Source organism: Ascidiella aspersa, chromosome 9 (genome assembly GCF_963924565.1).
Source record: "Ascidiella aspersa chromosome 9, kaAscAspe10.2, whole genome shotgun sequence".
NCBI classification, from domain to species: Eukaryota; Metazoa; Chordata; class Ascidiacea; order Phlebobranchia; family Ascidiidae; genus Ascidiella; species Ascidiella aspersa.
In genome coordinates, this window is record NC_139455.1 from 7,481,450 (window position 1) to 7,497,682 (window position 16,233).

The 16,233-nt window shown below is 39.4% G+C and overlaps 1 protein-coding gene across 1 annotated transcript in view; it reads left to right on the forward strand.

Annotated features, from left to right (window-relative positions):
* The window catches only part of LOC146132147 (titin-like), a 170,250-nt gene that overhangs the window by 28,168 nt on the left and 125,849 nt on the right, over nucleotides 1–16,233 (forward strand). The window contains 17 exon segments of the mRNA XM_083397226.1: nucleotides 233–630; nucleotides 1,148–1,283; nucleotides 1,703–1,969; nucleotides 2,455–2,721; nucleotides 4,016–4,158; nucleotides 4,606–4,857; nucleotides 5,410–5,545; nucleotides 6,126–6,401; nucleotides 6,900–7,047; nucleotides 8,640–8,764; nucleotides 9,423–9,563; nucleotides 10,942–11,085; nucleotides 11,386–11,511; nucleotides 12,311–12,499; nucleotides 13,878–14,026; nucleotides 14,543–14,678; nucleotides 15,681–16,106. Of these exon segments, the coding sequence (XP_083253352.1) occupies nucleotides 233–630; nucleotides 1,148–1,283; nucleotides 1,703–1,969; nucleotides 2,455–2,721; nucleotides 4,016–4,158; nucleotides 4,606–4,857; nucleotides 5,410–5,545; nucleotides 6,126–6,401; nucleotides 6,900–7,047; nucleotides 8,640–8,764; nucleotides 9,423–9,563; nucleotides 10,942–11,085; nucleotides 11,386–11,511; nucleotides 12,311–12,499; nucleotides 13,878–14,026; nucleotides 14,543–14,678; nucleotides 15,681–16,106 (3,459 nt within the window).

Consider the following 16,233-nt stretch of genomic DNA (forward strand, 5'->3'; position numbering starts at 1 on the left):
AAGCTCAACATTTTACCACTGTCAAAAAACTGAGCTAAAATCTAGTTGCAAGCTTACAAATAAAATATTTTTTTATTGCTATGTTTTAATCTCGTTACAGGCGCATTTTGCGCTCAGTAATAGCCAATGTGATAGCCAAGTTTTTTTTTAATTTGGTTTACTCTAACGCAGTAATCATTTTAACAATACGGATGCGCATTAGCACGGCTTAACCATCGGTTTGATTTCGCAGAAGTGACGATCACGGAAGGACTCAAGAACGGAAGCGTCCTCGAGTCAAGCGATGCCGCCCTCCAGTGTCAGGTCATCCACGTCGATTACGTCAGCGGTCAGTGGAAGCGCGACGGGGTGGCGCTAAAGAGCGGCGACGCCAAGAAGTATTCGGTCGAGGTGGACGGCAAAACACAACGATTAGTCGTGCGTGGCGCCACCCTTGAAGACGCCGGACGCTACAGCTACGTCACCGGCAGTGATGACGTCACTGAGGCGGAGTTGAGCGTCATGCCAGTCGAGATCGTGCAGCCCCTGGTCGACGTTTGCGAGGCTGAGACTGCTGCCGTAAAGCTGACTGTTGCGCTCTCGCAAGCTGGAGTCAATGGAGTTTGGATGAAAGACGGACAGCCGATCAAGGTTTGTGATTTTCACTGAAAGCGAATTATTGTACTTACATTTTATTTTAACTTTGTTAAGTTTATCACGTATTTGTCTTTGTTCTCTGATTCCACTGTATGAGATATATGCACCTGACCATCTTCTGAACGAGAAGTACTTTTTGGCACAATTCTAGCTTTCAAAATACCCCGAGTTATTTAAACTACGATTTTTCTCATTTTTTATTGTAAATAAATATAAACAGCCGAATTGCATTAGAAAAAGGATAGCAAAGAATTTTGAGACAAAACAAAGCGCCTTTAAGCAAAGAGACCGCAAAGGGTTAAAACACATAATAATTTCTTTTTTTCACTCCAATAGAGAGTTTATTTATTGTTCAAACAACATTTTTTGTATGACATTTTGACATATGTGATGCAATATTTTTAAACGAAAACAAGTATTAAACCAGAAATATATAAGTTGATGTCAAACTACTCACAAATAATCTGAAATTTGCCAAATCCCCAATCTGCAATATACAAATGCGTTTCAGATGTCGACAAACTGCGACGCCACTGTGGACGGACAAACACACACCTTGTTCATTCGATCGCTATCCGTCGAAAACCAGGGCGTTTACGAATTCAAGGCCGGAAGCAATTCAACGAGTTGCAAGCTTTCCGTGCAAGGTACAGAACTGTGGCCTGTAAATATAATAGTGATTTTGTTTAAACCTGTTGGCTTGTCATAATTATGGTCGATGACGTTTTTGTATTTACTCAAAACACGGCAAATTAAAACGCAGTAAATCAAAGCAACTGTAGGAAGTCTTTTAGAAGAAATTTCACAATCGTGTATTAAGTTACGCTTTGAAAGGACGGTTTTGCTTCTCTTACACAACCATTAAGAATTTAAAGATAATTATTAACCATTGCGCCGGAGCCTGGAACTTCTTATTTCCATTTTTTTCTCCTCCAAGCGCTGTTGTTAGTGAATAGCAAAATTTGATTTAACGCCCGTCCTTTCGCCTAGCTTTTAAATACTCACCAAATAAACAGTCATGACTTAAAACACAGACAATCAAGTGACTTAAACATTTCACTTACAGGAGCTGAAATCACGCGGCCTCTGGTCGACCAGTCTGTTCTAGAAACTTCCAAGGTCACCCTCGAATGCGAGGTGGCCCAGGACGGGGTGCAGGGACGCTGGTTGCGCAACGGCAAGGAAATCGACCCGGCCTACACGCAGAAGTACGAGAGCTCGTGCCAGGGCCGACGCCACCGGCTCACTATCACAGGGGTCGGCAAGCAGGAGTCGGGAACCTACACTTTTCAGTTTGGCCGGGCTTCCACGTCGGCTACACTTCAGGTTGAAGGTAAGGCGATGGGTGCTTGTTTAAACGTGAACGTTTTTTTAAACGTGAAACTAAATGTAGAGTTTTTTTCGCAGTTGTGAGGAGTGTAACCCACTTAAAACAATTGAATTTACTATGAAATACGTTGTACAAATATTCGCTAGAACGGCCACAAACCAGAGAGTTGTGTGCAGTATTTTTGAATGATACTATCTTAACAATGCAATTCAAATAGGATATAGAAATATCGCAAAACATAGGCTCGATAACTCCTTGAGGAAAGAAATTAGAAAAAAAAATCTATTTTTAAACCAATAGTGTTTTTATCAGTTTAAATTTTGTCATTTTGCCTTGTTTCAGTGCTGGTAACTTTTATTTTTGTCATCCAAACTCTTGGCTAGAGCCTTATTCACGCGTATTAAACGTTCAAACCGGGACAAATTACTATCACAAACAAGCAACTAGTCATTTTAAAACAAAGAAACAACTATATTCACTCCTCACAGCCACCAAGTTCGCCAAGGGACTGCGCAACATCACGGTCAACGACGGCTCCGACGCCCAGTTCAACGTCGAGATCGCCGACGAGCGAGTACGTGACGTCATATGGCAACGCAACGGCGTCACGCTGCGCGCCGACGGCGCCAAGTACAAGATGACGTCAGACGGCACACGTCACACGCTTGAAGTGCTGGCCATCGCGCAGAATGACGAGGCTGTGTACAGTTGCATCGCCGGTTCGGCCAAGACCAGCGCCCGACTTTACATTGATGGTAAGCGGCGAGACGCGCTTGACCAATGATTGCTGAGTCGTGCTGGGCACTTTTTTGCGATTTCGAGACGGCCTTTGCACGTTGTCGCTTGTATTTTAATTCAAGTTTTTAGTTGAAAACAAGTTTTCAAGCAAAACACTATAGAAGATGAGATTTTTCGCAAAATTTTCTTCGAAGGTCGTCTTTTTTTTGTCGGACATCATCAGGCGTGATAGCATTGCAAAAACGCAATAGCTAAAAATAAATATATTTTCAATAAATAATTCAATACATTGAATTTCTCTTGGGCCTTGTCACTCCCTGCTTACTTTACAATCCAAAATGAATTAAGAAAGCTAGCCACACCAATCAAACATGGGGTATTGGGGTAAGAACTAATTTTTCGAGTTCCCGCTATTCATTTTTAATGCGCCGAAAATGCGAGAAAATAAATATTCGATAGGATTCCGCGTATCCGCTCAATAGGCGTCCTTTTAAACTTTTAGAAAGAAGTCAAGCTGTATATTCAGGAAGACCCTTGAAGTCAAACGTTTTCTCTTAAAAATCATATTTTATTAAAAATCACTTGCTTTACTTGCAGTCGTGCCAATAGATGTGCTGGCCTGGTATATTGCGCGACGTAACAAAATTATCCAACCCAAACTGCGCCTGTGACTCTCATAACTTGTCACCGCAGCTCGTAATCAAGGCAATGTTGTTGTCGTCGTCACTCATAATTGTTCGGCCATTCCGCCCGATCTGTAACCCCTACGAGTGCCATTGTTCATTTCGCACGAGTATGGGCCGTAGTCATAGCTGACAATAACAGGCCACTCGACATTGGGCGCGAAATATCGATTAAAACTATAGTTTTTCCGGAACTTGTCATTAAACAATAGCTTAACTTTGAATTCCTAACATAAAGCGTTTACCGATGACGTTTCCATGACAGTACTTCATGTGACTTCCCGTTCGTGCATTATAGTTTCTGTTTTACGTAATAAGAATATCAAAGCCCATACAGAAGTAGGTATAATTTTGAACGTTTCAAATAACTCTTTATTCACTTCTGCATGGGCTTTGATATTCTTATTACGTCTTACTACAACCTCCAACCCTTATGCTCGAAAGTTTTTGTTATGTTTTTAATAAATGCTTGTTTTTATTGTACCCCTTCATCATCGCTTTCGTATTGCCGCGTATTTTTTTCAACGCCAATTTTTCGCGGCCGTAATAAAATATCACAAGCAAAAAAACAAGTGCGAAATTGTGCCTTTGTGCCGCATTTAATGCCGTGTTTTCTGATGTCTCTCAGCCGTCGAGATCACGCGTAAGCTGACCGAGGTGCGAGCGATGGAACGTCGGACCATCGAACTCACCGCCGAGGTCAAGAACAAGGACGTCAGGGGCCAGTGGCTCAAGGACGGCAAACCGCTGAAGCAGAACGAGCGAATTGAGGTGTGTGAAATAAAGTTAGGATGCCTTAAAGGGGAACATAAATGAGTAAACAGTTTTGGGGGCCAAAGCCTGACTTGCTTAAACATTATTACCAGTTTTGTGAGGAATTAATAATAAATAATGTTATCGTAAAGAATTAATATTAAATAGAAGAGCTAGAACATTTAAAAGGTTTGTTAAACGGTATAATGTTTAAATCAATAGTTGTTTAGCTGTTGCCTTTTTACAAGTTGCTGAAAATTCACGCAAGAACATTAGAATGCCTAAGCCTGCAAATAAAGTATATGAATTATTAACTAAAGTTTAATTATACTAACAAAATTAGGTATTACAAAAGAAAACTAAACTTGGATCACATCATGTTGCCTATCGGCGCCCTAAGTTGAGGAACACGGTATTCATATAGAAATCCTCTACACAAGCAAAACTCAAAACTCTAATTCCCAGATCATCCAGCAAGGACGAGTTCACAAACTCGTTCTGAGCAACTCGCGAGCCAGCGACACCGGTACGTACGAGTTCAGGGTCGGTCGTTCCGCAACGTCGACCACCGTCAAGGTCGAAGAGGTGCACGTGACGAAACGCATGAGTGACGCCGTCGTCAAGGAGACGCAAACGGCGACATTCGAATGCGTGGTATCGCACGACGATGTGCCCTCTTCGCTGTGCAGCTGGTACAAGAACGGCAAGCCGATACAGGTGTGTTTTGCCGCCAGATGGCGTACGAGAATCATATTTTCATGAGCGTAATCCATTTATGTCAAGCGTCGAGTGGGCTTGATTAGAACTTCTAAATTCTAAACAAAAATCGGAACAACTAAATTCGTATATTGGAACAACTTATTTCGAACAAAAATCGTCTTAATACAGCGTTTATCACCTTCAATTTGGGTAATAAATGTTCTTTTATTTATAAATTGGAGTCTTGGCATATCACACTTAAAGTCAAGGCGGTTACACTTAAATTAAAAAAAAATGGACGAGCGAAGGGTTATTGTAACAAAAACACTAAATCAAATTTGTAGGTATGTATAATCCTAAGCTGAATAGGACTGTCGCCCGCTGGTATAAACACCTGTCCAAAACCAGCCTTAACAAATAGTTCTATACGGTAAATGTTTTGTACGAAACTTCCATGGTAATTTACTTTACGGAAAGGTACACATTCCTAAACGCATTTGAAAAAATAGCAAAATTCCACAAATCTCCAACAAAATAAAAGTTTAGACATAACCCCAGTTTTGGTTACAGACTGGTGACAACGTGACACAGACGGTGGACGGACGTGTTTACCGCCTCACCGTGAGGTCGTGTTCCGCCGAGGATGCAGCAAAGTACACCTTCGAGGCTGGCCAGGACAAATGCACAGCTGATCTTAACGTTGTCGGTATGGAAAAGTTTTACCTTTTGTTCGATATTGTTTATCGCGATTCTAGCTGATAACGCAGATTATGGCGAATTTTTTTAAGATTGAAAATAGTTTGCCCCTAAAATGCGATTTTTTTGGTTACCACAAAAGAATCACATACAGGCATAGATTCTAAAATTATAAATCTAAATACTATTTTCCCAAACATCGAAACAAATTTATTTTCGGAGAATCGTTGTTTTCACCATTCGGATTTAGGCAGATTCTGTTATTGGAAAGAAAATTCTGATTATCCTGATTACTATTTACCATCTAATTTTGTCTCACGATATTGGGTTGTAGTAACTCATATATGTTTACATTCCAAAATGAAAACGTTGTGGAATAGATCTTATATTCCATTAAAAATTAAAACATTGTGGGACAAATTACTTTTTTTTTCTGTTTGCTTAAATAACGGAGCCAATGTTTCGTACGCACAGTGTCAGTAAAATGCCGTACGTGAAAAAGCACCAGAGCCCCAATAATGTAGCACAAAAACAACAATAAATAAATAATGATAAAAAACATCAAAAAATAAAAACATCCTTGTTTGCAGCCGTGGTGATCGTCAAGCAGCTGCCCAAGACCTACAAAGCGGTCTCGTCACAAGCGGTTATGCTCGAGTGCTCGCTCGACTCATCCGACATCGGCGCCTACTGGCTCAAGGACGGAAAGCGAATCGACGCCGCCAGGGGTCGCACCATGAAATACGAAAGCCGCGCGGTGGAAAAGTCCCACACTTTGAGGGTGAAGGACCTTGGCGCCGAGGACGCCGGCGAATACACTTTTGTCGCCGGAAGCCAGAGGAGCTCCACCAAGCTGTTCGTTGAAGGTTGGTAAAATTTTGGCCGCCATTTTGTGTCACGTTAAACTTGATTTATGATTCGCCAGTTTTGGCTTACAATAATATATATTGTACTACTGTATTTCTGATTTTCGATATGCAAGTGTTACAATTCAAAAAACGAACAATCCCCAAGTAAGTTTCGCATTACTTTAATAAATATGAGTATAAGCAGATAACGTGATTTTTTCGTTTTAATTAAAAATGGGTGGAATAGTAAAAGTTTTGAAAGTCTTGGTGTAAGAAACAGCATCCACGTTCTAACCAATTTTAAACAAAAAAACAAAAAACAACCAAGTTTGTCAGAAAAAGTATATTCAAAAGTGTGTTTGGCACCAGATTGAAGTAATTGTACCAAACAATAAAACTATATGTTTTTAATTATGGTCAAGCGCTGCTTCTAATCTATTTGACAAAATGCAGACCTACATCTTGATGTTACAAAATACTCTAATAATACCTATTAATCCAACTCTTATTACCCAGTGGTGACTGTCGACATCACGAAAGCGGTCAAGAACGTCGAGGTTGTGGAGAGCAAGCGCGCCACGCTCGAGTTCCAGGTCAGCAAGCCGAGCGTGACGGCCAACTGGTACAAGGACGGGATCGAAATCGACCTCAAGATGACAAAGCGGTAAGCTGCTAATAATGCCACTGATGTATTTCACTATGGGATATGATCATTGCTTTCTGCAATTGAGGTATCTCAATTATTGAGAAATTTTATATTATCGCTTGTCCTAAAAGGAAAAATGGTTGTTGTGGCCTTCAAAAACGACCACAAGTGAAAAAAAGACTGATACCCCGAAATTAAATCAACCTTAAAACCTGAAATCAACCCCAGGATGTCGACTTTATTTATTCCACATTTAGTTTACATAGTAATGACTCCATTTAAGATATACTCAGAGGGTCCTAGAAAAAGTAACGCAAACGACTCCAGCTCCAAGCTCTAGGGTCAATATATGTCAATTTAACTCTTAGTTTGATTTAAAGATTGAAAAAAACATGCGAAAATTATTGGTGAGCAACCATTAGAGTAAAGGTGTTCACATTTCGGGCAATGGCGTCCATAGCGTGAACTCCCCGCGTAAACGTTGTCTAACTTCCATCGCGAAAAACGCTATCCAAATATGGCGACTCTTCCTATTGCAAGACGAGCTAGCTTTGTAAACTAAGACAAATCAGCACTTTCTTTCTCTCGGTCGCTTCAGTAAACAGCCTTACACGGTGTGATTACCCGCTCTGAAATCACAAGTGTCAACATACGCGAGCGATGAAGCTCGATTTAAACTTTAAAGTGCTCAGTGGCGGGAAACGGGGCCAAACAGAGTCGCCAGTGTTTGGCGAAAGTTTTATTGCTTTTTCCCGGTCGTGTTTGCCGAAGCGCACATCGTCAAATTTAGAGATGATTCGGGTGTTTGTCGGGGTTTAATTGCCGGGACGATTGTTGGAAGTTGCACTTCTTACTTAACGGGAGCGTAGTTCTGAAAAGCCTTTATAGGTGAGAAAACACCATAGCCTACACTTTATCTGATTGTTTTTAAGGTGTAGTCAATTGTGTTCAAGGTTATCGTTGTTTTGTAGAAATATATAATTATGTAATGCAAAGTCCTAATTTCCCAAGTAAAATTTTGTTAAAAGGTTGCTAATGAAAAAATTTTGTTAAAAGCAAAGTAGAAAGAGCTAAATTTTTGTTATTATCATGTCAAAAACTCACTAATAGTGCAACTACAATTTGGCTAGCAAGTAAACTCAACAGTTGTAACCAAGTCAAATATGACAGATAAAGTAACCAAGAGTTCTTGTTTGTTTGTTACAAACTCCGAATAGTTCTATTTGAATTTTAGGTTGAAAAGCACTAAATCGGATCTAATTTAAGCAACAATGTTAAATTTAGTGTTCCATTGAAAAATCGTTACGTTATTTAAAGTATAACTGTATAAGAAGTTTACAACGCATACCGACAGTAGGTGAATATGCGAGCATTTGCTCTTATATAAGGTGTAAAAGCGAGCTTTTATTATAATATGAGCTTAGCCAATGGCGTAAACGCACCACAATTCTCATACCAACCAAATGAAGCTTAGTTGCGAAAGATTTGTGATAATGTTATAACGGCTGGTCGTAAATGCTTTCTCATAAATCAGTCCTTCATTCCACATTAGGCCACCTTTACCGGTTTGGTGTCGATTAATGTATATGACTGTTTCTGGGCACATGCAGCATCAAGTACGAGGTTGAGGACAAGACCCACCGCCTGCATGTGGACGATGTAAATTTTGACGACGCGGGAGAATACACCTTTCAAGCTGGCAAGCAGCGCGCCACAACCTACCTATACGTTCAACGTAAGTGTGCCCTTTGAGTTAAACGATTTGCTGCTCAGCAGAAACGTGAAGCGCAATTTGACGATAGGCTTTATTTTTGGTAATTGCCTAATTTTTAAACGTTTAGGATGTTGGTCTATTGACGTGAAAATCACTATCGATGTTCATAGTAAAAACGAAGTATATCTAACCGCCTAACTAAAAACTGATTAATATGATTTAAGCTATTTTATTGATATGCTTAAAATGATTTGTTATCGCTAGAAAAAAAATATTATTCCAAGTAAGTTTCAGATACGTCGATTTTTTCGAATGTTCTCGCTTTTATAATAACTTTTTTCCGTGTGGTGTGTTCCAAAGTTTCGGGATTCAGTTTATAACTGTTGCCATTCTAAATAGAACGTTTTGTCAGTGTAAATAAAACAGATCATTGATGTGATTATACTTGTTTTTTAAAACTAAGAGTTTCAAACGAACAACAGCAAAAAACTGGCCAGCGCAAACAAAACAGCGTTTATTTGAATTGCGACTTGCTTTTCACCTCGGACGCTTTAAACTCTTAATGTTTACTTTAATTATTGCCGATTCTGTGGCAATCGTCTTCTCCCTTAAACACGCACCGTAGCCCTTTCACTGCATATGTGTGCTAAAGGGCGTTTGCTCGAACTGTTTTGTGCAGCGCCGGAAGCACCCAAGTTCGTCCAGGAGTTGCGAAATTGCATCGTGATCGCCGGCGAACAGGCAAAGTTCACGGTTCGCTGTGGTGGACGGCCTACACCCAAGATTACCTGGTACAGAGAGGGAATTACTATCAGCCCGAGTAAGTACAAGTTTAATTGTTGCTTAGCTTTGATTTCTTTTTTAAAACGAATTTAAAAAACGTACGACCGGACGAACTAGCAGGATTGGTCATACCGTGTTCCTACGGCCTCGATATATTGGGCTAATTCAACACACCTATACAGAGCCTGTGTGAAGTGTACCACATCCATAACAACTGCCTTAAATTCGTGGCTGATATATCAAAAGTGTTTTATTTACTGCGTACAAACCGGTAGTTGCTAAGCTAGATTCTACATAAAAGTTGTTTTTCAGTTGAGTGACGCTATACCAGTAACATATGACGTTAACTTTTCCTGTAACTTTATGTCGTGTTTTATGGGGTAAAATAATATTCTACGTCAGAACACAGCTTTTCTCCTTCGAATATTGCACAAATCTGTCCTCGCCGCATTATAAATGTCCATTGTTTTTAGCGGGTTGTGATTATGCGGTACGACAAAGCTTTGTGTACATACATACGTACGCATTTAGTGTTGCTAAATATCCCGTAAACTCTTGTCTGGGCACGTCTAGTGGCCTTGTGCACATTAGGCCATTAGTGCACACCAAACACGGTCGTTGTCAAATGCAATCTGATCGACATAATGGAAAGGCAAACATTAGTTTGGTCTGCATCGAGCATTAAGGACTGAGGACTAAAAATCTGCTATTGCTTTAATTGCAATCCAACCTCTTGCAAAGGTCAAAATCAGTTTATTTTATTGAATCGAATTAAACAAATAATTCTTAATGAGTAATGTAATGCTTAAGTTAGCGAATCTCCATCAACGTGTATTTGACATTCTGTTCGATGATTATTAGTATAGAGGTGGATAATTAAATAGAGGCCAATTAAAGAAACATTGATTAACTAATGTGCGAGAATCTAAAGGGTTTTATTCAACAAATACTATGTTTAAATGAACGTGTTCTGTTTTTTAATACCAGTGCACTAATACCTTTTCTTTGAAACATACATTACACATTAGGTTAATCTGGTGCACTAAGTTTTGGGGATTGTAAATTCCTCAAAAGAATTGATACTTGATTATTAAGTTTTTCTACTAATGTAAATTAAAATAGAATTACTTTTGGCCTAAGATAAATTTCCTGTAAAAGTCATTTGTACAATGTTTGCAAACTGTCTGATCAAACCTTTTTTTTCTTTTTTAACAAAATTTGATTTTCGATTTCGCTAAAGCTAAAGCGTGTCTTTAACACTAGAGTATAGGCCCTACTGTTTATGTTTAAATCTTTATATAGATTATACTTACATTTTTACATTCAATTACAATAATAGACTACGCGGAAACGGCTACACCTTTGCCGTGTCCTAATACTCGTTGCATTCCTACTATATTTGTCTGTTTTTGAAGGTTTTAAGTACAAGCTTTTGCACGACGAAGATCAGTACACACTTGTGGTAGTCGAAGCCGAGACAGCTGACTCGGGCGAGTACGTTTGTGAGGCGAGTAACGAACTCGGCTCCTTCCGAACGAGTGCCACTCTGCAAGTTGACAGTGAGTTGTTTTTTCTGGCTTTGGGATGGGTTGTCAGAAGTAGGTTAACGATTGGGATATTTGGTTGTTAAAGCTAGAACTTACCTGAAGAAAAGGCTATATTTTTTACGATTCAAGGTATATAACTCGATTTGCTTAAGCGATAGAAAATTAGGAGTTGTTTTTTCTTTGGTTACAAGTTAACAGTAACTTTATAAAAAAAACTAAGCCAATCCTGTAATTTTAAATTATATACACGAAACTTTGTACAAAACTGTAAAATTAGAATTTTTTCTTTGCTAAACCGCACATTTTACAAAGGCAAAGAAAAGATGCCGGTCGCCAAGACCCCGGAAGTGGTAGCGCCCTCTATCGAGGAGCCGATGCAAGATTTCATAACGCGTGAGGGACAGAGCGCCCGATTCCAATGCAAGATCGCAGGCACCAGTGAGTTTTTTCTTGTTTATTGTATAATGCCATTTGTCTTACAAAAATGCCACACGGTTCATAGCTCTTTTCTAACGTTCTCTATTTTTATGACTTCATCTTTTTTCTCTTTCTCTAAGCTTTTATCCATTATGCCAAGTCAAAACTTGTCTATTTAGTACTAAGAAATTGAAATATTGCAGTGTATACCAGGAATAAAATTGAACCAGAAAAAAACGATTCAAATAGTAATTTTACATCTTTGAAAACCATTTCAAAGTTTAAACATGTCTTATTAGAGCCAACATTAAAATGTTTCTGGGTATACCAGAATTAAAAGATAATAATGAATAAGGATTAAGATAATAAATTTATATCAAAGGAAACTATTTCAAGGTCGCTTACAATATGCTTTAAAACAGTGCTTCCAAACCAGTGGGTCGCGACCGATTGGTGGGTCGCAAAGCTATTTTAGGAGGGTCGCAAAGCATTTCTAAATGTTACAGTTTTCTATTAAATCAGGAAAATATTGCATTATGAGTACGCAACGTTTATGCAACAACATCACAAATGCGTAACAATTAGATGTGTTGTGTCGCATCAACTATTTCAGGAGGTACGCCAGTAGTAAATGTGCAGGTTTTATGTAACTTCATTTGTTTGGCCATATCTCGTTGTCGGTCGCACAACAAAACTTGCATTAAAAGTGGGTCGCGAACTTGAAAAGGTTGGGAAGCACTGCTTTAAACTACGGAAATATTCCTCTATAATTTATTCCTACCGACGACTCACAAAAATAAAATAAAACTCCACTTTGCAGACCCCAAGGTTACTTGGTCACGTGACGGTCAGCGCATCAAGCCCTCGCGTTACTTCAAACTCTCCGAGTACAACGGAGTTCACCAACTCGAGGTCACTGAGGCGTACCCGGAGGACGAGGGCGAGTACCGAGTCAACGCGCTCAACTCGCGCGGCGAGGTCTCCTGCACCGCAACTCTCCGACTCGACAGTGAGTCAGCAGTTTGTAGTGGTGACCCCGACTCAAACCGGTCTGATAACATAAAAGGCCTAGGCACGATTACTATTGATCATATCCTGATTAAAAATTCCAGCATTGTCGATAATGGTAGCTTAACTGTGACTGATCGTAGTGTAACTGTAGATACTCATGAATCTGATGCTAGCAATGCAAACCTAGCTGACCATACTTGTGATAATCGTGATACAGTTTCGCCTCATGTGTTGTTGCATCATGTGGCATACTCCAGGCGAACTTGCAGACATGTCAGCGTGGTTTTGCCGCGGGTTCTGTCTGTCAATTGCAAGCCACAACGCCGTTGTCACACCATTAAGTTTGCCAATGTCAGCGGCTAGCTGGCTTTAGTTTTGTCTATTAATATTTAAAGCTAGCTTTTGCATTTTCATTCATAAAAAATAACGTTTGTCGACAGTTAATTGCATGAGTTTGAGCAGACAACCAGGGAGTTTTCACAGTAAAATTCCCCGGGATACAATCACAACAAAGGAAATATTTATTTAAACAATAATTAAAGTGAAACTAAAAATAGCTATTCATTTTGCAAGCAAAACACAATGTAAATAACCACAAACTTTGTTCATCTTTTGTTTTAAATGTTGTGTAGTCTTGTTTTTGCATGTAACTATTTAATCTTCTTTTTATGCCCTCAACTTACTCGTAGGCTACTTCGTATCTTGCGAGGTCCTTCTTTACCTCATTTTCAAACATAATATACGTACTTTTTCAAACATAATATACCCACTTTACATCCATTACAATTAGACCTGCTTTATCTTTATTTATCTATCTTCCACTTTTTCGTTACGGATAAATAATGCAAGTTATAAGGAATAGGACATAAGGTTGTTTAAGTGTTAAGAAGATAAGGTACGTTGTTAGCGATTATAAAATAAGATCAAAAGTGACAGGCTTATATTCAGATGTTCATAAGGCTAGATGTTTGCATTTAGGCAAGTCTTTATACAGAAATATACAGAAAACAATATTTTTAATGTAAAAAAATATATATACGTATTGTATTCTTTATGACAAAAATATGTGTAGTGTAAGAAAACCGTTGATCAGTGAGTCAGAAGCAATCTTAGTTTTTTTAAGGATATGTAAATTGAGGTTGTGATAAAATAGACTAACATAAAGCTGACTTCACCCTTCACTTTGTTGCTCTTCTGTCATTGCTTTTCATTCTCCATTTCACTTCATCCTCCAAATAAAAACGGTGAGCTATTTTCATTTCATTTCCATTTGTTTTTCTTTCATTGACAACTTAGCCTACATCAATATTCTGTAAAGCTTTATTTACACCATCCCTGCTAAATTCGACACGCCTGACATGTTTTCAATGACGCAGTCGAGCCACCGAGAGTCATTGAACCGTTGCAACCGGCCCACGTGATCGAGGGTAGCGCGGTGAAACTGGAATGTGTTATTGAAGGCGACCAAATCGAGGTCCGCTGGTTCAAGCGTGGAAGGGACATTACCGACGACGATACTTACAAAGTAAGGCGAAGTAGTTCACACTTGCTTAAACGAAAGATTTATACTGAATTATATGAAAGTTTTATACCCACTTAAACGAAAATTTTATACTCTCGAAATCTAATTTGTATTTAAAAAAAATTATAGAAAAATGTATTTGTCATAACTGTAATTTTGTTATAAATTCAACATGCTTTTTAAATATTTTTTAATCAAAAAATTCTGAAAACATTCGAACAATATATGCTTAGAAAACTGTATTTCAGTATATCGTTTAAATATGGTCACCATTATTGAAGCTTTATAACAATTAGTAAACCGTCGTTGTTAAAAAACTATAATACTTTCTTCAAATGTAAACTTAAACTTCTCTGTTTGTGTGGAAAATAAGGGTGTTAAAATTGTTCGGTGTGTCCTATACATCATTTCAAACCTTTCAAAAAACTGGGCGAGATAGCTATTTGCATATAACCTAATATTCATTGTAACATAAAGCTTATTAAAACTCATTGTGACCCCCTCTTCTATTGATTTCAGTCAAAGGCCGACCCAAGCAGTGGTCACTGTTGGCTTGTGATACCGCATTGCACCCCGAAGGACTCGGGCGAGATTCGATGTCACGCCTCCAACTTCGCTGGCGAGGCTGTTTGCAGCACAGATCTGCGCGTCACAGGTAGGAACCTTGTTTTTCAGCCTTTCTAACTGAGCATGCTGCCCAAACGTGAGGTTTTTTTGCGTTGTTCTGTTTCTCGATAAGGGTACTTTGAAACAGTTATTTTGGAAATGTTTAAATGCATTGCATCAAAAGGCCAGTGGTTCTTGAATGTTTATTATTATTATTCTCTGAAATCACAGTAATGCATTTCAGTTAACCAATTTTCATGTTTTAAGCTGTATTGGTATAAATAACGACAAAAGTACAAAGTAATGATGTAATAATTTCCACTAACAAACATTAACCATATGTACTCTTTTGCTATAAAGCGATCAAAGTTGAAGTATTTTATCATAAGCAAGGTTTTACCCAACAAAAGATAAAAAAATAATATATTGTTGATGACTACTATCTATCCACAGTTTAAGTACCACTGTTTCAACCATTGTTAAAACAGTTTTTTTTTTTTTTGCTTTATGCATGAAGTATGTTTCTTTTTGGATTCTGAGTTATTTTTCCGACTTGACCATGTACGGTATGTTGTCTGGTTTACCCAACAGAGGGCAGCCATTACGAAATGTCATTTGTTTTTGTGTGTATTTGACTATCCATTCGTCTCGATATAGTCAATGAAGTTGTTGTAATATACCTTTGCCTCCAACTGGGTAATAATCAACGTGTACACGAGTCTCCAGTTTTTACTATTTACCACAAACGAGTAAAAAACTAACAAAGAAAAAAAACAAGCACGTTTGCCGTTTGTCTGCTTGCAAACGCATGCATGAGGTTTGACCTCGCAACAGGATTGAATTGCTTGGATTTAACGCACGTCGCCGCTTCGGTTTGCAAAGCATCCTTACAGCAAGGTACGTGGCATGTGTACTGGTCTGATAGCATGTGTTTTAACACGCATTACGATATCAGTATAGTATCATAATTAGTGTAAATTTGTCATATGTCATACATGTACATTTAAATAAGCTCACTCGCTAACCACGATTCCATTCTTTCCCCGCGCAGAAAAATCAAAACTGGACGAAACCGGCAAACAGTATTTGAGCCACGTTGAAATGCAGCTGTACAGCAATCCCAGCAGCTACGAGCTGAGTTTACCAATCGACGACGTCACAACCGAGTTTTCGCCCATGATAGCCGAGCCTCTGCGGGCCTTGGCGGCCATGGTGGGCCAGGAGGCGCGGTTCCAGGTGCGCCTGGCCGCCCTGCCGGCGCCCGAGATCGTCTGGTACAAGGACGGCAAGCCGCTGAAGGGTCTTGGACCGGGTTTGGACGGGCCCAAGTACCGATTCTACTTTCAGACTCGCGCGCACAGTCACACGCGCGGCGTCCTAATCGCGCCAGTGGCGCCCGAGGACGCCGGGGTGTACGAGGTGCGCGCCTGGAACAGACTTGGAACCGTGACTTGCAGCGCCGTGCTGTCTGTCAAAGGTAATTTGACAAAGAGGCCGGCCGTTAGTGCTGCTGCTGCTGCTGTTGGTTTGACTGTGGCGAATGGGACTCGACGATTGGGTTAACAAAAAACTGCTCCGATGCCAAATTAATTATTCGATTTTTA